This window comes from Schistocerca piceifrons, chromosome 10 (assembly GCF_021461385.2).
Source record: "Schistocerca piceifrons isolate TAMUIC-IGC-003096 chromosome 10, iqSchPice1.1, whole genome shotgun sequence".
NCBI lineage: Eukaryota > Metazoa > Arthropoda > Insecta > Orthoptera > Acrididae > Schistocerca > Schistocerca piceifrons.
The window spans coordinates 134759716-134780888 of record NC_060147.1 but is presented as its reverse complement, the minus strand read 5'-3'; the positions used below and the strand labels follow the sequence as shown (position 1 = coordinate 134780888).

Genomic DNA, 21173 nt, shown 5'->3' with positions numbered 1-21173 from the left:
AAATGCTCGTTTCATTTCTTGTCAACGTTACTGTGTCAAGCACGACACTGCTAATGCTGCATCCGAACATTACGGGTTTTTTTCCCCTACTCATCCGCATTAACTTACCTACCAGTCATCAGACCAACTAGAAATTTTGTCTAATTCACCTTGCACGGTCACTCAACGAGGACATATTCCTGTACAGAACAGAATCATATACACACATCAAAAAAAGTTTTGCAGCACCTCGGTTCCGAGAGTTCCGGAACCTGTACATAAAATCGGTATAGAGGTTAACATAAACATCATTTCCGCCCTTTTTATTGCTCATGAAAACCACACATTGTATGTTGTACCGCCATACACCGAGACCTTCAGATGTCGTGGTCCAATTGCTGTACACACCAATCCCTCCAATACCCAGTAGCAATACCTCTTGCATTGATGCATGCCTGTATTCGTCGTGGCATACTATCCACAAGTTCATCAAGGCACTGTTGGTCCAGATTGTCCCACTCCTCAACGGCGATTCGGCGTAGATCCCTCAGAGTGATTGGTGGGTCACGTCATCCCTAAACAGTCCTACTGAATCTATCGCAGGCATGTTCGATAGGGGTCTTGAGAACATGCTGGCCTCTCTAGTCGAGCAATGTCTTTATCCTGAAGGAAGTCATTCACAAGATGCGGACGATGGGGGCGCGAATTGTCGTCTATGAAGACGAATGCCTCGCCAATATGCTTCGGATATGGTTGCAGTATAGGTCAGAAGATGGCATTCACGTATCGTTCAGGCGTTACGGTGGCTTTAGTGACCACAAGCGGCGTACGTCGGCCCCACATAATGCCATCCCAAAACAGCGGGGAACCTCCACCTTGCTGCACTCACTGGACAGTGTGTCTAAGGCGTTCAGCCTGACCGGGTTGCCTCCAAACAAGTCACCGACGAATGTCTGGTTGAAGGCATATGCGACACTCATCGGTGAAGAGAACTTGATGCCAGTACTGAGCGGTCCATTCGGCATGTTGTTGGGCCCATCTGTACCGCGCTGCAGGGGTGTCGTGGTTGTAAAGGTGGACTTCCCTATGGACGTCGGGAGTGAGAGCTTATTGCGCACAGTTTGAGTGGTAACACGACATCCTCTGGCTGCACGAAAAGCAATATTCAACATGGTGGCGTTGCTGTCAGGGTTCCTCCGAATCATAGTTTGTAGGTAGCGGTCATCCACTGCAGTAGTAGCCCTTGGGCGGCCTGAGCTTGGCATGTCACCGACAGTTCCTGTCTCTCTATCTCCTCCATGTCCGAACAACGTCGCTTAGTAATAAAGTACGACGAATCACATGCGTTTCGAGATTGGGACGGTCGGAAATAGTCTGAACCTGTTTGTATGAAACCTGTGAATTACGGAGTATCCGTGAAGATGTAAATCCACAACAGCCGTCCGCTGGCGGCAGAGATTGCATCAGAAGCCGTGCCCGCCCCGGCCGCTGTACCGTGCAGAGGCGAGATATCGGCGGACGCGGCACCGCCTTATCTCAAGCCCGCATCTCAGCTCTCAGCTCGGCTGATCACTCATCGGCGTGAGTCGTACAGCCCGTGACTTGCAAATCTGGTGCAACACGGGCACAAGAAGAAACACTTACCACTATCAGTACGGACAAAGTACCCGTTATCTACAGATTCGACCTCGATTCCCGGAAGTACTGAAACGTCTCTTCCTTGTCATCCTCGCACGTTTCGGCTGATTAAAAACACTTGGAGGGGCATCAAGGAACCGTGAATACGAAACTTCCTGGCAGATCAAATCTATCTGCTGGACGGAGTCTGGAACTCGGGACTTACCTTTCGCAGGCGAGTGCTCTGCCGACTCAGCTACCCAAGCACGACCTGGGATCGGTCCCACAGCCTTACTTCCACCAGTATCTTGTCTCCTATCTTCCAAACCTCACTTGCAAGGCTAGCACTCTTGGAAGAAAGGATGCTGCGGAGATATGGCTTAGCCGCAGCCTTCAGTCTCGGCTTAAAGACTGCAAACGAAAAACCTTTGGAACCTGCTTACTGTTTTCAAGTCTTGGCTTGCCTTTACAACTGTTAACCCTTGTCAGTTCCTTCCAGAATGAAATTTTCACTCTTCAGCGGAGTTTGCGCTGATACGAAACTTCGCAAGGAAAGCAGGAGAGCAACTGTGAAGTTTGGAAAGTAGGAAACGAGGCACTGACAGAAGTAAGACTGCTCGGGTAGCTGAGTCGGTAGGCAAAAGACAGAGGCCCGGAGTGTCGGTCCGGCACACAGGTTTAAACTGCCAGGAAGTTTCGTATCAGCATACACTCCGCTGCAGAATGAAAATTTCATTCTGGAAGGAACTGACAAGGGTTAACAGTTGTAAAGGCAAGCCAAGACTTGAAGACAGTAAGCAGGTTCCAAAGGTTTTTCGTTTGCAGTCTTTAAGCGGAGACTGAAGGGGTTGCACAGCTCGGATTGAACGATGCCCTATCTTCGAGGACTCTATGACTGCAACTTTAAACAAGATAACGAGAGACCACATGTTGCCCGTACTGCCCTGAACTCCATCGATGCAGAAAAAAAAAAATGTTCAAATGTGTGTGAAAGCTTATGTGACTTATCTGCTAAGGTCATCAGTCCCTAAGCCTACACACTACTTAATGTAAACTATCCTAACGACAAACACACACACCCATGCCCGAGGAGTGAGGCGTAGCGCCTTCGCATCGCTCCTGTCACTTGTTAGGACGATATCGTTATAGGCATGAGTCATCGACAGATGTCACCAGCTGACATGGACCTGAGTTACACAGCTGCACGTAGTTGTACTAGTAGGCGGCAGAGGTCAGCAGTTGACGGACAGTGCCAGCAGTCGTAGTCAAAACAATGGTGCAAAGTTATGTTTGATTAATATTTAATGTATTAAATGTATTATAATTGTTTTATATGTGTAGTAACTAGCAGTGTCAGTGTTGTATGAGCGAAGAAGAACAGAAGTAAATGAAAATTGTTTTGTTTATTCACGAAGTACCAGTTAAACTATACAGGGGAATTACTATAATTAAATGTGCAGTCAGTTTACGGTACTAATAAATCGTGGGTACAACACAAATTAATCGGTAATTTCGGAAGGAGCAATTTTTATTTGATACTTTTCTAAATTTATTTATTTGGCAATTGCCATAGAAAGAAATGTTTTACTATGATTGGTCATTGAAGTAAAGCGCGGGTTAGCGTCGGATAATGCTGCAACCTGATTTGCTGTTTGTGATATCAGCCAATCAGAAAAATGCAGGCTCGCGCCAATCTATGCAGGGAACAAAGCCTTTGATGTGATCTAAGTAAGTCAGGGCTGAGGGTTCGAACTAGTAACATCTCATTGAAAGCAGCTCCGACGAAAGTACTGTAAAATCGCGGAAAAATGCTAATTACGAGTTCGCGAAGTAGTACAAAGCGAATTTAAGTGAACGGTATAGTGGAAGTCGTGTGGAATTTCGGACGGAATATCAAAATTATTGCTTTTGACTGTTAGTTAAAACCGCGTGGCGTGTTGTGCGATCTAAGACTGGAACAGGTATTACGTGTAGAGCAGAGTGCACAACAGTTGAGCGAGCATTTTCATAACTAAACGATCTAGTGAACCCTATTAACTTGGGTAACGGGTGTAAATACCATAAACTGGCCACGTGTGTAATTGTGGTGTGCGTTGGAGCTTTACATTGTGTAGACACTTAGTACGGACTTGGCAGTATTAACTGTGATCTTTATCGTAAAAATACACTTGAAAATTTACATTGCCAAGTTAAAACTTTTATTTCAGTACTAGCCACATCCCGTTTACCGCACAATTCTATGTATGTTGCAACCTGCAATAGTAGTGCTCTAGTATTTTCTGCTACAGCTTTTAGCTAGACAAACGAACATTGCTGGACATTGGCAGGGCGGTAAAAAAGAAACGTGCCGCGCCGCAGGAGGACTCGAACCTCGATGCAGAGATTGTTGGACTGTTCACCTCACCAACTCTTCCCCCAGATCTGGAAACATCTCGTCGCGGTTTGATGAGAGACTGGCATGATACCATTCCCCAGGCACTGCTACTGAGCCGGCCGTGGTGGCCGAGCGGTTCTAGGCGCTTCCGTCTGGAACCGCGCGACCGCTACGGTCGCAGGTTCGAATCCTGCCTCGGGCATGGATATGTGTGTTGTCCTTAGGTTAGTTAGGTTTAAGTAGTTCTAAGTTCTAGGGGACTGATGACCTCATATGTTAAGTCCCATAGTGCTCAGAGCCATTTGAACCATTTTTGAACTGCTACTGACGAACTATACTAAAGTGCAACGTGGCATCAAGTGGTCGTATCTCTCATTTAAGCTAAGTTCTACTCGATGCTCAGCCTTGCGAAACTCTGCTGTTACTGCCCAGAAATGGCTGCTCTCCGTACTGAATTTCGCACCCTGTACACCCCCAAATGAACTACAAATCTAATCATCTCTTTTCTGTGCCGTACAAGCATAAAAATATTTTCTATCTTTTTTGGAGTTGCAATTTCAATGGCCCCAATGTACGTTGTCAGTTGGTAACACTGTCAATGACACAGCCTTACAAGGGAAACTCCCCGTCGCACGCCCATCAGATTTAGTGGTAAAATAACCCCTCGGATAGCTCGTCAGAAACTAAAAGATAAAGCATGAAAAGGAAGAAGGTGTACTGAACTGTGAAAATGGAAGCAGAGTAGAAACAGTGAACTGTCCAAGCTGAAGATGTACAACACTGAGCGAAGTTGAAGTATGACGGTGTCGCGGTTGTGTGGCCATGGTACGAATTGGAAGATCCGTGTTCAAACCACTGTCGTTTCCAGTTATTTTTTTTTTCACAAAATTATGAGCTTCCCATCAGGTCACTGACGTATCTGTTCACCTTCCGTAGCCTTGGCAGTTATCATACTGTACATTGTATTGTATGTTAACCGGGGACCTAGAAACTACGGAGAGGCTCCGTCCCCGCCGCAGCCGCAGTGGTCCGCAACCCCACGACGATTACCGCAGTCCCCTTCGCCCCTCCGCCGCCCCACACTGAACCCAAGGTTATTGTGCGGTTCGGCCCCCGGTGGATCCCCCGCAGGGAACGTCTCACACCAGACGAGCGTAACCCCTATGTTTGCGTGGTAGAGTAATGGTGGTGTACGCGTACGTGGAGAACTTGTTTGCGCAGCAATCGCCGACATAGTGTAACTGAGGCGGAAAAGGGGAACCAGCGCGCATTCGCCGTGGCAGATGGAAAACAGCCTAAAAGCCATCCACACTGACCGGTTCACCGGACCTCGGCACAAATCCGCCGGGCGGATTCGTGCCGGGGACCAGGCGCTCCTTCCCACCCGGAGAGCCGTGTGTTAGGCCGCACGGCCAACCGGGCGGGCATACTGTGCATTGGTTATAGAATATGAGTCACGTGGTAAAATATTACCGTCGTCAATGTGATGAATAGTGAGATCAGACGAGATGCCGCACACACGTTTAAAAAAAATGCTAGCAACAAATAAAAGGCCGTGAAGTATGTTACAACGAAGAATCGTAATATGTGCTACTTGTGTAGAACGATCAAGGTGTATATGCCTCTGGAGGCACCTTCCTTACACCCCCCCGCCCGGACGTTACACCAAGTCACAGACACAAATTTGAACGCAGCGAACAGACACGTCAGTGATCGGTCGGACAGTTCATAAAATATGGGGCACGACAGAGATTTGAACACGGTTCTCACTCTTCGCAGTCCAACACCGTGATCGCATAACCAGGGTGCCGTTACTGTTTACATTTCTTCACAGTTCAGTACACTACGTTCAAGTCCTCTTGCTTGATTTGGTTCAGTTTCCGACGGGCCATCCATTGGGCCATCCTACCACTAAATCCTAGAGAGCGGGGGGGGGGGGGGGGCGATGGGAAGCTGCCTCCCCTTCTTAGTCGTGCCACCCAGCACGATCACCGTCTCTCAAGCATACTGCAGCATTGTCCTCGCGTTTTTTAATTGTTCATGTTAAAGTATTCCTCGCTCGGAATACTTCAACAAGACCACAAATTGATGTAATTAAACTTTGTTTATTTGAGCAAGTAAACTTCAAACGCAGAATTCTCCAGAATTGATATCTACATCTACATATATACTCCGCTAGCCACTAAGCAGTGTTTGGCGGAGGGTACTATTCGTGCCAAAGTCATATTTCCCCCCTCTGTTCCACTCGTGGTGGGTCGCGCGAAGGAAAAACGACTGTCTGAACGCCTGAGTTGCAGCTCTAATTTCCCTTATCTTTGAATGGTGATCATTGCGCGATTTGGAAGTTGGTGGTGATAATATATCCTCTACATCCTTGGCGAAGATCGGATTCTGGAACTTAGCAAGCAGCCCCATCCGTTTAGCGCGTCGTCTATCTGCAAGTGCGTCCCACTTCAAAATTTCTATGAGATTTGTAACGTCCTCGCAATGGCTGAATGTACCAGTTGCGAATCTTGCGCTCTTCTTTGGACCTTCTGAATCTCTTGCATCGGACCCAAGTGGTAAGGGTGCCATACAGACGAACAATATTCCAAGACTGGACGAACCAAAGCAATTTCCTTTGTTTAAGGACTGCATTGCTTCAGGGCTCTACCAGTAAACCGCAATCTAGAGTTCGCCTTGCCCCTTACTTGTGTAATCTGATCGTTCCATTTGAGATTATTTCGAATAGTCACACCCAGATACTTCACGGATGTTACCGCTTCCAAAGACCGGGCATTTATTTTGTACTTTTACATTAATGGGGATTTTCGCCTTGTTATACGAAGTAGATTACACTTATTAATAATGAGAGATAACTGCCGGCCGGTCAGAGTGACCGAGCGGTTCTAGGTGCTGCAGTCTAGAACCGCGAGACCGCTACGGTCGCAGGTCCGAATTCTGCCTCGGACATGGATGTGTGTGATGTCCTTAGTTAGGTTTAAGTAGTTCTAAGTTCTAGGGGATTGATCACCTCAGACGTTAACTCCCATAGTGCTAAGAGCCATTTTTTTGAAGAGATAACTGCCAGTCATTACACCGCGCATTTATTTTCTGCAAATCCTCATTGATTTGTTCACAACTTCCGTGTGAGACTACTTTCCTGTAGACTGCCAGTCATTACACCGCGCATTTATTTTCTGCAAATCCTCATTGATTTGTTCACAACTTCCGTGTGAGACTACTTTCCTGTAGACTACAGCATCATTGGCAAACAGTCTAATGCCGCTGTCAATAGCATCAACCAGATCGTTTATGTAAATCGTAAAAAGCAGAGGACCTACTACGCTGCCCTGGGGCACAGCTGATGTTACGCTTCTTTCTGTTGAAGTCTCCCCATTCAGGTCGTCATACTACTCTCTGTCTGTTAGAAAACTTTCTATCCAACCGCATATCAAGGGCTTATTTCAATAGTGGTACAAGTCCATATTTGCTCCTAAAGTTGAATGAACGGTGAAAAATCTTCAGTTGAGATACCATAAATATTCAAGCATATGGCTTCTTGCTAGACATGAACCTTTCTTTATGTTTGTTTGGATCATCAGAAGCATTATAATCAGTAAAGTGGAGGTAATGGAATTGTACCACTGTTGAAATAAGCCCTTCTTATGTCATCGCATAGGCCGTAAGCGCGCACTTTTTGGAGCAAGCGACAGGGCGGAACTGAGTCGAACGCTTATCGAAAGTCGAGATATATAGCATGAACCTGGGAGCCGGTATCTAGAGACTGTTGCATATAATGCACAAAGAGGGCCAGCTGTGTCTCGCGTGACCGCTGTTTCCTAAAACTGTGCTGGTTTCTGCAGATGAGCTTCTCAGAGTCTAGAAACGTCATTATGTCTGAACACATAACATGTTCGATGATTCTACAACAAATCGATATCAATGAAATTGGCCGGTAAGTATGTGCATCCGATTTTCTACCCTTTTTATAGATTGCTATGACCTAGGCCTTCTTAGAGTCCCGTGGAAGTTTCCGCTGTTCCAATGATCTCCGGTAGATGATGGATAAGAATGGTGCTATATTTGTAGCACAGTGAACATAAAATCTTACGGGGATACTGTCTGGGCCAGATGCCTTCCTGCCGTCTAAGGCGTTTGTTTGATAATTAAAGGCGGAATGGTGCTGCAGTCCTCTACCATAAACGAGTTTTTGAAAACTAGGTTTAGAATTTTGCCCTACTGTTTGTCACCATCCGTTACATGACCCGTAGTGTCAGCAAGAGGAGGTGTTGAATTATTTGTAGCGTTTATAGCTTTTACGTACGACTAAATGTGAATGTGAAGGAAACGTTCGTCACAAACAACTGTCCTTTAACGAAACGAAAATAGATTCTTGAGAGCGTAGATTACATTCTCTTGACTAATGCAAAGTCTATCTTCAAAACGAAGTACGTATTCAAACTACTATCTCAAGAGCCCGGTTAACCATGGACCTTGCCGCTGGTGGGGAGGCTTGCGTGCCTCACCGATACAGATAGGCCTACCGTACATGCAACCACAACGGAGGGGTATCTGTTGGTTCCCGAAGAGTGGCAGCAGCCTTTCCAGTAGTTGCAGGGGCAACAGTATGAATAATTGACTGATCTGGCCTTGTATCATTGACCAAAACGGCCTTGCTGCGCTGGTACTGCGACCGGTTGAAAGCAGGGGGAGGGGGGCGGGGGGGGGGGGGCATGGAGCTCTACTCCATAGTTAAATAAAAGTCGAGAGGCACGAAAGGGAAGCAGTGGTTGGGAAGGAGTTGAGAAGGAGTAGACAGGGTCGTAGCGTATGTTATTCGGTCTGCACACTAAGCAAGCTGTAAAGAAAATAAAAGAAAAATTTGGAGAAAGAACTGAAGTCCATGGAGAAGAAGTTTGACGTTTGACGATGACATTGTAATTCTGTCGGAGACAGCAAAGCACTTGCAAGAGCAGTGGGTCGGAATGGGGAGTATCATGAAAGGAGAATACAAGATGAACATGAACAAAAGCAAAACAAAGATAACTGAATGTAATCGCATTAAATCACGTGATGCTGAGGAAATTAGATTACAACATGAGACAATTAAAGAGTTTCTGTATTTGGGCAGCCAACAACTGATGATGGCCGAAGTACAGAGGAAATAGCAAGAAAAGCGTTTCTGAAGTAGAGAAATTTGTTAACATGGAGTATAGATTAAAATGTCAGGAGGTCTTTTCATAAAATATTCGTACGCAGTATAGCCATGTATGGAAGTGAAACGTGGACGATAAACAGTTTAGGCAAGAAGAGAATAGAAGCTTTTGAAATGTGGTGCTACAGAAGAGTGCTGAAGATTAGGTGAGTACATCATGTACCTAATGATTAGGTACTGAATAGAATTGTGAAGAAAAGAAATTTGTGGTACAAACGGACTAGAGGAAGGGATTTGGTGGTAGAGAACATTCTGAGACATCAAGGGATCACCAATTTAGTACTGGAGGGAAGCATGGGTGGTAAAAATTGTAGAGGGTAACCAAGAGATGAATACAGCAAGCAGATTCAGAAGGATGTAGGTTTCAGTAGTTACTCGGAGATGAAGAGGCTTGCACAGGACAGAGTAGCATGGAGAGCTGCATCAAACCAGCCTTTGAACTAAAGACCACAACAACAACATCATCATCTCACGAGCAGTACGGCTTATCCACTAGGAGCACAGATAGCCGGAGTGCAGTTGTCCAGGTGGCGAAGGCGACATCCGATCCGAGGCAGTGTCCGAATGGTGATGGGACATCAGCCGCTGGTCGGATAAGACGGAACTGGCTCTTGCGGACTCCGCGCGGGCAGAATAACTAACACGACGGAATTTTCGTATCGGCTATCGAAGTTGCGGTGGATGCAGCGACAGGTTCGTGTCTGGAGCGACCCCAGCTGCTACCTTCTACGCCCTCTGGCTGATTACCGGGAGGCCCTCTGCAGGCTTAGTCGGATACCGCGGAAACCAACAACACAGGCCTCGAGCGGACGACAACCCGCTAAGCACCGGCGCGCTACGGGTTGGCGTCATCGAAGGCGAAGCCGAAACCCACACCGCATACCGGGTGACAACGAAATTTAGGGCGTTCAAGCTGCATGGTTAGCAGCGGGGCACGATGGGAATTGTACGGTTTGGTTTAGCGACGAAGACCACTTTCATTTGGATGGGTTCCTCAATAAGCGAAACTGTCGCATTTGGGGCACTGAGAATCCGCATTACGCCATCAAGAAGTCTACTCACCCTCAACGGGTGACTGTGTGGTGTGCAATGTCCAGGCACGGAATAATCAGTGCGATATTTCTTGATGGCATGGTGACTACCGAACGATACGTGAAGATTTTGGAAGATGGTTTCATCCTCATTATGCGAAGTGATCCTGATTTCGACAAGATGTCGTTCGTGCAAGACGGAGATCGGCCGCATCAAAGCAGGAGAGTGATGTCCTGCAGGAGCACTTTGGGGACCACATTCTGGCTCTGGGGTACCCAGAGGCCACTGGCTTGGGCTTCCATTGACCGCCATATTCTTCGGATCTATAAACATGCAATTCCTGCACATACGCTTCTCGGGTTTGCGGCCGGATCGTATTGTGTAACTTGCACAATATTTCATCGTAGTCTTGCTGCAGTGAAAGGAGCAGTTACCACCACCTGATGTTGTTGAGCAGTTCCATTGATGAAATATTGTGCGAGCTACACAATACCATCCGGTGGCAAACCCGAGACGTGTATTTGCAACAGATCCGTCGGGTAAGCATGAAAACTCACATGCGAATCCTTTTTATGGAGGTATATTAAAGACAAGGTGTACAGCAATAACCCAAAACCATTGCTGAACTGAAAACAACCATTCATGAGGTCATCGACACCACTGATATTCCGGTACTTAAGCGGGTCATGCAGAATTTTGCTATTCGTCTGCGCCACACCATCGCCAATGATGGCAGGCATATCGAAATGTCATAACCTAAATCCAAATATCTGCAGTGACGATTACATGTTTAATGAAGTGTGTGGACGCCGTAGTTTAAGGCTAATTTACGTTTATTTCATACAGTTCAGTAATTGTCACTCTGTACGAACTCAGCGAATCTGGTAACGCTATTAAAATTCTACAAGTGAACAAAAATAATCAGACAAATATGAATCGCACGTATTACGTCACGTGGAAAGTGACTGCCGCGGACACGTTTACTGGATGATGTTTCGAAAGCAACACAAAAAATTTTAGTCAGAAATTTCACTTTCTTCCCACTGTAGGACGAATAACACGAAGAAGGCGTGTCGCTTCGAATAAAATACTCGACCTTCCGATATCTGTTACCGCCGTCGTTGTCATGAGTAATGAGGTACCGACTGCCAGGGCTGGCCACCTATTCAAATCTCGAGCGTTTCATGTTTAGTGACTCGACTTGTAAAGCCGGAAGATTTTATTCACGCTCGCCTCCGCGAATGACTCCGAGGACACGGTTACTGAGCTTACAGAACTCATCCAGCTTTTGCCGTTTCAAAATTTATTTATAAAAAACCTGTTTCGCCAGAGACGATCAGATTGTGGTTTCTCCTCGTAGTCGTCGCATGAACGCGAACATGACAGATATCGAAACAGGTTACAGCGGGGTACGAAGTCAACTAAAATCGCTCAGCAGAGAAAAGGTGGCACGGTGGGAATACGAGTTACACTCTTCATAGACTGAAGAAAATGCATTTTTAAAGATTGAAAACCTATGCTGCTGTTTATTTGCTGGCTGACTAATTTCGAGGTTTGCTGTTTTCACAAGCCACTTACTGCAAAGAAAAAAATTTCTAATGAGTATATGTATCGTATGTGGACAATAAGTACAAAATGCCGTACGTAAGTGTTTACCATACGAACGATATTACCCCAATGCCTTTATTGTCCGCATTCGAGACATATACTCACAGCAAGTGCAATCTTAAAATAAGTAAAGCCCTTAACTAACAAAGCAGCAAATACACTGCAGCTTTGGTGTTAACCATTTAAAAAAAAGGCCTTTTATTCAGTATTTGAGAGCCGAAACACGCGACTTACTGAAATATATTATGTTCTGCATACAATAAGCAAAAGAGCTTGCTGCTCTTCTAGCAGCATAGGTAGCTGGAGGAGCGAAGCATTTCCAGTAGGTGGAAAAATGTGAAGATCATACCTGTTGCACAGATGCACAACACTATAGGCCTGTATCGCTCAACTCAGTCTGGTATACGATTTTAGAAAACGTTTATTGCTCGCGTATTATGACATTTCTGGAGACCAAAAACACAGACTAGTCGCAACGCTAGGAAACTGTTGCGAAATGCAGGCCAACCTGTGCAAGTTCGACGCTTGCTCTAAGGATTCGCAGTCCAGTCTTAGCATGAACAAATGCAACGTGTTACGCGCAGAAATGGGCGGACACGCCCGTTACTTCATGATTACGTGATTCCAGAACACTGGAAGCAGTGACGTCCATAAAATATCTAGTAGTCGGCGTAAGGAGAAAACTGAACTGGAATGGCCAGATAAAACTAATCGCAGGTAAGGCAGATGCCAAACTAAAATTCATTGCAAGAATCCTCAAAAAGTGTGAGGCAACCACAAAGGAGGCAGCTTACTCAACCGTCATTCGACCGATGCTTGAATACTGATTGTCAGTACGCGGTCAGTACCAGAGAATATCAGTATGTATTTACTTATTGCTTCCGTCAGACGTTCTCTCTCTCTCTCTCTCTCTCTCTCTCTCTCTCTCTCTGTCTCTCTCTCTCTCTCTCTCTCTCTCTCTCTCTCTCTCTCTCTCTCTCTCTCTCTCTCTCTGTGTGTGTGTGTGTGTGTGTGTGTGTGTGTGTGTGTGTGTGTGTGTGGGTGTGTGTGTGTGTGTAAGTGTATGTGTGTGTGTAATAGGTAATGTTTTAACATTTTTTGAAGCTGTTATGTGTTTTGATTGATTACAGACGTATTTCACAGTATAAAAGTGGGAACACTAATACTAATAATCAGAATAGTGGTGGTATAATAAAAATAATAATATTGTTAATAGTAATCAGCAAGTAGTAGTTAAGAAGAACAAGAAATATATAAAAATCGTCTAGTAAAATGGGCTAAAGGAAACCTTAAGTGGTGTAAGCACTTGTTCATCTTCGATACCATGAAAGAGATCTCTTCTGCTGCAAGGTCTTTCCTTACCATAGTCTCCTGTTGGATATGTCACAGGAATACAACGTTGCGAATGAGGTTTTAAATTAGAAGTTATGAAATACAGGCCTGTCCTACCCTCGCAGCACGTATATTGTAAATAACGATTGTATAGGCATTTCTGTTCCTCCAATTACAGCGCCATCTGTGGTGAAACGAAGAAAATGTCTCAGACAAAACTTCTGTAGATTTTGACGTAGAATCGTATTCTACAACAAAAAACGAGAGTTCCCATTGAAGATTTCAAAGTGGCCTACCACCCACGCACAGGGTGGAGGTTGGGGGTCTCGAGACAAACTTTTTGTGATTCAATGTCTTCAGTTAAAAGGAACACTCTTTATATCCATGAATATACACTGAAGCGCCAAAGAAACTGGTATAGGCATGTGTATTCAAATACAGAGAGATGCAAACAGGTAGAATACGGCGTTGCGGTTGGCAATGCCTATATAACACAATTGTCTGGCGCAGTTATTAGATCGATTACTGCTGCTAAGATGACAGGTTATTAAGATTTAAGTGAGACTGAATGTGGAGCTATAGTCGGCGCAATAGCGATAGGACACAGCATCTTCGATGTAGCGATGAGGTGGGGATTTTCCCGTACGACCATTTCACGTGTGTACCGTAAATATCGGGAATCAGGTAAAACATCAAATCTACGACATAACTATGCCCGGAAAAAAACCCTGCAAGAATGGGACGAAGAACGACTGAAGAGAATTGTTCATCGTGACAGAAGTGTAACCATTCCGCAGATTGCTGCAGGTTTCAATGCTGGGCCATCAACAAGTGTCATTGTGTGAACCATTCAACTAAACATCATCGATATGGGCTTTCAGAAGGCGAATGGCCATTCCTGTAGCCTTGATGACTGCAAGACACAAAGCTTTATGCCTAGCCTGGGCCTGTCAACACCGACATTGGACTGTTGATGACTGGAAACATTTTGCCTGGTCGGACGAGTCTCGTTTCAAATTGTATCGAGCGGATGGACGTGTACGGGTATGGAGACAACCTCATGAATCCATGGGCCCGTGTGTCACCAGCTGGTGGAGGCTCAGTAATTTGGTGGGGGGGGGGGGGAAGTGTGCAGTTGGAGTGATATGGAACCTCTGATACATCTAGATACGACTCTGACAGGTGACACGTACGAAAGCATCCTGTCTTATCAACTGCATCCATTCATGTCCATTGTGCATTCCGACGGTCTTGGGCAATTCCAGCAGGACAATGCGACACCCTACACGTCCAGAATTTCTACAGAGCGGCTCTAGGAAACTCTTCTAAGTTTAAACACTTCCGATGGCTACCAAACTCCCCAGATATGAACGTTATTGAGCATATCTGGGATGCCTTGCAACGTGCTGTTCAGGAAAGATCTCCACCCCCTCGTAATCTTAGGGATTTACGGACAGCCCTGCAGGATTCATGTTGTCAGTTCCCTGCAGCACTGCTTCAGACAATAGTGGAGTCCACGCCACGTCGTTTTGCGGCATTTCTGCGTGGTCACAGGGGCCGTACACCATATTACGGAGGTGTACCAGTTTCTTTGGCTCTTCAGTATTAGTGCATTTATACAGAAATGTGAATATGCTCGGGAACGGCATCAGAACACATTACCACTTTCTCTCTGCCGCACTGACAACTTTTTTATTTTTATAATAATTGTTTTTTATAATAATGCTGATGTGTGTGTGTGTGTGTTTGTCTCGGAGGAACACAAGAGAAGATAGAACTGATAGAAGAAACAGGGAACATCCAAAGAAGAGCAGCACGTTTCGTTACAGGGTCATTTAGTAAGCGTGAAAAGCGTGACGGAGGTGCTCTGCCAAGTCCAGCGGCAAACGCTGCAAGAGAGGCGTTCGGCATCACGGTGTGATTTATTGTTAAAGTTCTGAGAGCATACGTTCCTATGAGAGTCAACCAGTACATACCTTCCGATACCTTTTATCTCGCGTAAAGACCATGAAGGTAACATCGGGATTAGAGATTAGATTAGATAAGTTTTTCGTTCCATATATCCGTGCTGAGGAGATCATCGTGGATGTGGAACATGCCAATTTTTTTAAAGCTGAAGTAACAATACTAATATTATGAGTATATAAAATACATCATTTGTTTCTATTAAAAAATTCGTCAATGGAGTAGAAGGAGTTGGCCAGTAGTAAGTCTTTCAGGCTCCTTTTAAACTGATCTTTATTTGTAACTAATTTTTGTTTGTTTGCTGGCAAACTATTGAAGATGAGTATTCCTGAGTAGCGATCCCCTTTTTGAACTAAAGTGCTTTTAAGTCCTCGTCCAGATCAGTTATGTTCCTGGTATTGTATGTATGAACTGAGCTGTTTGTTGGAAAAAGAGATATATTACTTAGGACAAATTTCATTAAGGAGTAAATATGCTGAGAGGCCGCAGTTAATATGCCCAGTTCTTTGAAGAGGTTTCTACAGGACCTCCCTGAATTTACTCCACAAATAATACGTATTACACGCATTTTGACTCTGAAAACTTCTGTTTGACTTGAAGAGTTACCCCAAAATATTATACCATATGACATTATGGAATGGAAGTAGGCAAAGTATGCAAGCTTTTTCATTTTTATGTCGCCTATGTTTGCTAACACTCGAATTGCAAATACAGATTTGTTAAGGCGTTTCTGCAGTTCTGTGGTGTGCTCCTCCCAACTGAATTCATTATCAAGTTGTAATCCCAAGAATTTAAGACTGTCAACCGCGTCTATCTGCTCTTCTTCATACTTTATGCATATACTGGGTGGAAACCTCTTACAGGTTCTCAATTGCATATAGTGAGTCTTTTCGAAGTTTAATGTCAGTGAGTTGGCTTTAAACCATTTATTAATATCCATGAAAATATCATTAGCAGATCTTTCTAGAGCTACGCTCGACATACTATTTATTGCAATACATGTGTCATCTGCAAACAAAACGAACTCTGCTTCTGGCAATGTAACTGATGAGAGATCATTAATGTACACAAGAAAAAGCAATAGGCCTAAGATGGATCCTTGTGGGACACCACATGTAATTTCTTCCCATTCTGTTGGTGACTGATGATTTAATTCACTAGTCCCTTGCACTGACACCCTTTTTTTCCTGTTAGCGAGGTATGACTTGAACCATTTTGCAGCACTGCCCGTGACACCATAGAATTCTAATTTATTTAAAAGGATGTTGCGGTTCAGACAATCAAATGTCTTTGACAAATTGTCCAGAGCCTTAGCAACCATCATTCTTATAGCGTGCCTTTCGCGTCTGGAACATGATAGGGTGGAGTGGCACTGAGACACGAAGTACCCTCCACGGCACACAGGAAGTTGGCTTGCAGTGTACGAATGAAGTTGTAGATGTAATGGCTGTCTCTCACGCGTGGATTGCTTTGTTACTCGTTGCAGCTGAGCGACCGCTGCCCGCTCTCATGTGCTGCTGCGAGATGGTGCTGGTGCTGGTGTTGGCCGCCATTCTGGCGGTGTTCGTCTGGAAGAGGCTGACGGCTCCAGAAGAGGAGCCGTTCAGTCAGCGGAAGCTGGAGGACGCGTGGTGGGGGCCCGGGGAGCCCAGAGAGGTGGATGAGTCCGTCCGGCCCTTCTCCATCGACGTCCCGGACAGCGTAAGTGGCGAGCAGCGGGTGGTCAGCAGCAAGGGGAGAAGTTTCAGTGGAGTTCTGGAAGTAACTGCCACGTACTTCAACAGGAATAGCACTTAAGGCGTACTCTTTGCCCAGTCACACATCCAGTTAAAAGGGGGTAGTCATGAACTTTGACGTATCACTTGAAAAGGGTAAAGTTGCGTAATTAATTCGAGGTGGATGTTTTACCAAACAGCGAAAATGTAGACTTGTACCAGCAAGGTCAACGGTCAGTAATGTATCGTTCGGAAAAACGTATCGCGTCGCACTGAGAGATGAATATGGAGAGAAGGAGCAATATCGCCATCAAGACTGGTGGTCCCATCTTGTTTTTTTTTTCGAATTGAGCATTAAAATTTAGTGAATACCGCTGGTACTAGCACCAAGGTGATATTCAGGAGGGATTACGGAATTGTCTGATTCCACCCGTCTGCTTTGATCCATGACGTCATCAGTATGGGAGAAATGGCTATTCTAAGCGTCTGTAATATGGCGCCTATGATGTCGCTATATACACATGGCAACAAACACGAAAATACGAATAAATAAGACAACAGCATCTCCCTCCAAAAATGCAATCGAACTAATGGGGAAGCCGCGGGAAATTGGGGGGTTTTAGGGAGGGGACAACAGTAAAAAAAGACACCACTATCACAAAACACACAAAATTACGAACAAAAAAACAATTACAAAATCTACAGGAATCTGACACTTCCCTTGACCTATATAGGTCAACTGCTGCTGACGATACAAAAACACCAACACCAACAGCAAAATCTACGAAAATTGGAATCAGACATTACTCTTGACCACAGCTCACGATACCAAACCACCAGTACCTACATATAAAACTACAAAACTTGGAATCGGTCATTTCCTTTGACCTATATATTTTTTTTTTGGTTATCAGTCTACTGACTGGTTTGATGCGGCCCGCCACGAATTCCTTTCCTGTGCTAACCTCTTCATCTCAGAGTAGCACTTGCAACCTACGTCCTCAATTATTTGCTTGACGTATTCCAATCTCTGTCTTCCTCTACAGTTTTTGCCCTCTACAGCTCCCTCTAGTACCATGGAAGTCATTCCCTCATGTCTTAGCAATGTCCTATCATCCTGTCCCTTCTCCTTATCAGTGTTTTCCACATATTCCTTTCCTCTCCGATTCTGCATAGAACCCCCTCATTCCTTACCTTATCAGTCCACCTAATTTTCAACATTTGTCTATAGCACCACATCTCAAATGCTTCTATTCTCTTCTGTTCCGGTTTTCCCACAGTCCATGTTACACTACCATACAATGCTGAACTCCAGACGTACATCCTCAGAAATTTCTTCCTCAAATTAACGCCGGTATTTGATATTAGTAGACTTCCTTTGGACAGAAATGCCTTTTTTGCCATAGCGAGTCTGCTTTTGATGTCCTCCTTGCACCGTCCGTCATTGGTTATTTTACTGCCTAGGTACCAGAATTCCGTAACTTCACTGACTCCGTGACCATCAATCCTGATGTTAAGTGTCTCGCTGTTCTCATTTCTACTACTTCTCATTACCTTCGTCTTTCTCCGATTTACTCTCAAACCATACTGTGTACTCATTAGACTGTTCATTCCGTTCAGTAGATCATTTATTTCTTCTTTACTTTCACTCAGGATAGAAATGTCATCAGCGAATCGTATCATTGATATCCTTTCACCTTGTATTTTAATTCCACTCCTGAACCTTTCTTTTATTTCCATCATTGCTTCCTCGATGTACAGATTGAAGAGTAGGGACGAAAGGCTACAGCCTTGTCTTACACCCTTCTTAATACGAGCACTTCGTTCTTGATCGTCCACTCTTATTATTCCCTCTTGGTTGTTGTACATATTGTATATGACCCGTCTCTCCCTATAGCTTACCCCTACTTTTTTCAGAATCTCGAACAGCTTGCACCATTTTATATTGTCGAATGCTTTTTCAGGTCGACAAATCCTATGAAAGTGTCTTGATTTTTCTTTAGCCTTGCTTCCATTATTAGCCGTAACGTCAGAATTGCCTCTCTCGTCCCTTTACTTTTCCTAAAGCCAAACTGATCTTCACCTAGCGCATTCTCAATTTTCTTTTCCATTCTTCTGTATATTATTCTTGTAAGCAGCTTCGATGCATGAGCTGTTAAGCTGATTGTGCGATAATTCTCGCACTTGTCAGCTCTTGCCGTCTTCGGAATTGTGTGGATGATGCTTTTCCGAAAGTCAGATGGTATGTCGCCAGACTCACATATTCTACACACCAACGTGAATAGTCGTTTTGTTGCCACTTCCCCCAATGATTTTAGAAATTCTGATGGAATGTTATCTATCCCTTCTGCCTTATTTGACCGTAAGTCCTCCAAAGCTCTTTTAAATTCCGATTCTAATATTGGATACCCTATCTCTTCTAAATCGACTCTTGTTTCTTCTTCTATCACATCAGACAAATTTCACCCTCATAGAGGCTTTCAATGTATTCTTTCCACCTATCTGCTCTCTCCTCTGCATTTAGCAGTGGAATTCCCGTTGCACTCTTAATGTTACCACCGTTGGTTTTAATGTCACCAAAGGTTGTTTTGACTTTCCTGTATGCTGAGTCTGTCCTTCCGACAATCATATCTTTTTCGATGTCTTCACATTTTTCCTGCAGCCATTTCGTCTTAGCTTCCCTGCACTTCCTATTTATTTCATTTCTCAGCGACTTGTATTTCTGTATTCCTGATTTTCCCGGAACATGTTTGTACTTCCTCCTTTCATCAATCAACTGAAGTATTTCTTCTGTTACCCATGATTTCTTCGCAGCTACCTTCTTTGTACCTATGTTTTCCTTCCCAACTTTTGTGATGGCCCTTTTTAGAGATGTCCATTCCTCTTCAACTGTACTGCTTACTGCGCTATTCCTTATTGCTGTATCTATAGCGTTAGAGAACTTCAAACGTATCTCGTCATTCCTTAGTACTGCCGTATCCCACTTCTTTGCGTATTGATTCTTCCTGACTAATGTCTTGAACTTCAGCCTACTCTTCATCACTACTATATTGTGATCTGAGGCTATATCTGCTCCTGGGTACGCCTTACAGTCCAGTGTCTGATTTCGGAATCTCTGTCTGACCATGATGTAATCTAATTGAAATCTTCCCGTATCTCCCGGCCTTTTCCAAGTATACCTCCTCCTCTTGTGATTCTTGAACAGGGTATTCGCTATTACTAGCTGAAACTTGTTACAGAACTCCCAAGCCCATATTCTCCTGTAACCTTTTCTTCTACTCCTTCCCCTACAACTGCATTCCAGTCGCCCATGACTATTAGATCTTCGTCCCCCTTTACATACTGCATTACCCTTTCAATATCCTCATACACTTTCTCTATCTGTTCATCTTCAGCCTGCGACGTCGGCATGTATACCTGAACTATCGTTGTCGGTGTTGATCTGCTGTCGATTCTGATTAGAACAACCCGGTCACTGAACTGTTCACAGTAACACACCCTCTGCCCTACCTTCCTATTCATAACGAATCCTACATCTGTTATACCATTTTCTGCTGCTGTTGATATTACCCGATACTCATCTGACCAGAAATCCTTGTCTTCCTTCCACTTCACTTCACTGACCCCTACTATATCTAGATTGAGCCTTTGCATTTCCCTTTCCAGATTTTCTAGTTTCCCTACCACGTTCAAGCTTCTGACATTCCACGCCCCGACTCGTAGAACGTTATCCTTTCGTTGATTATTCAATCTTTTTCTCATGGTAACCTCCCCCTTGTCAGTCCCCTCCCGGAGATCCGAATGGGGGACTATTCCGGAATCTTTTACCAATGGAGAGATCATCACGACACTTCTTCAATTACAGGCTACATGTCCTGTGGATACACGTTACGTGTCTTTAATGCAGTGGTTTCCATTGCCTTCTGCATCCTCATGTCGTTGATCATTGTTGATTCTTCCGCCTTTAGGGGCAATTTCCCACCCCTGAACCTCATCCGCTCCTCCGCCCTCTTTGACAAGGCCGTTGGCAGAATGAGGCTGACTTCTTATGCCGGGAGTCTTCGGCCGCCAATGCTTTGACCTATATATGTCAACTATAACTATTGATACGAAAAAACCACCACCTACAACTAAGAAAAACAAAACCAAAACCACAACACCTCAAAATTTCAAAAGTTAAATATCCATAGATGAATTAAAACACATTCAATACACAAAAAATTACAACTCGAGAAAAATAGATCCAAAAAAACAATCACTTACCACCAACAAATGTCGGCGCTGAACTGCGGTCGGCCACCTCACACACACACACACACACACACACACACACACACACACACACACACACAGA

At 44.6% G+C, this 21173-nt stretch overlaps 1 protein-coding gene across 1 annotated transcript in view; it reads left to right on the top strand.

The window, feature by feature from the left end:
* LOC124718846 (juvenile hormone epoxide hydrolase 1-like) overlaps positions 1-21173 on the top strand; it is a 79682-nt gene that overhangs the window by 24324 nt on the left and 34185 nt on the right. Inside the window, exon 2 of the mRNA XM_047244470.1 lies at positions 16591-16805. Within this exon, the coding sequence (XP_047100426.1) occupies positions 16614-16805 (192 nt within the window). The 5' untranslated portion in view covers positions 16591-16613. The remainder of the gene's footprint in view (positions 1-16590; positions 16806-21173) is intronic.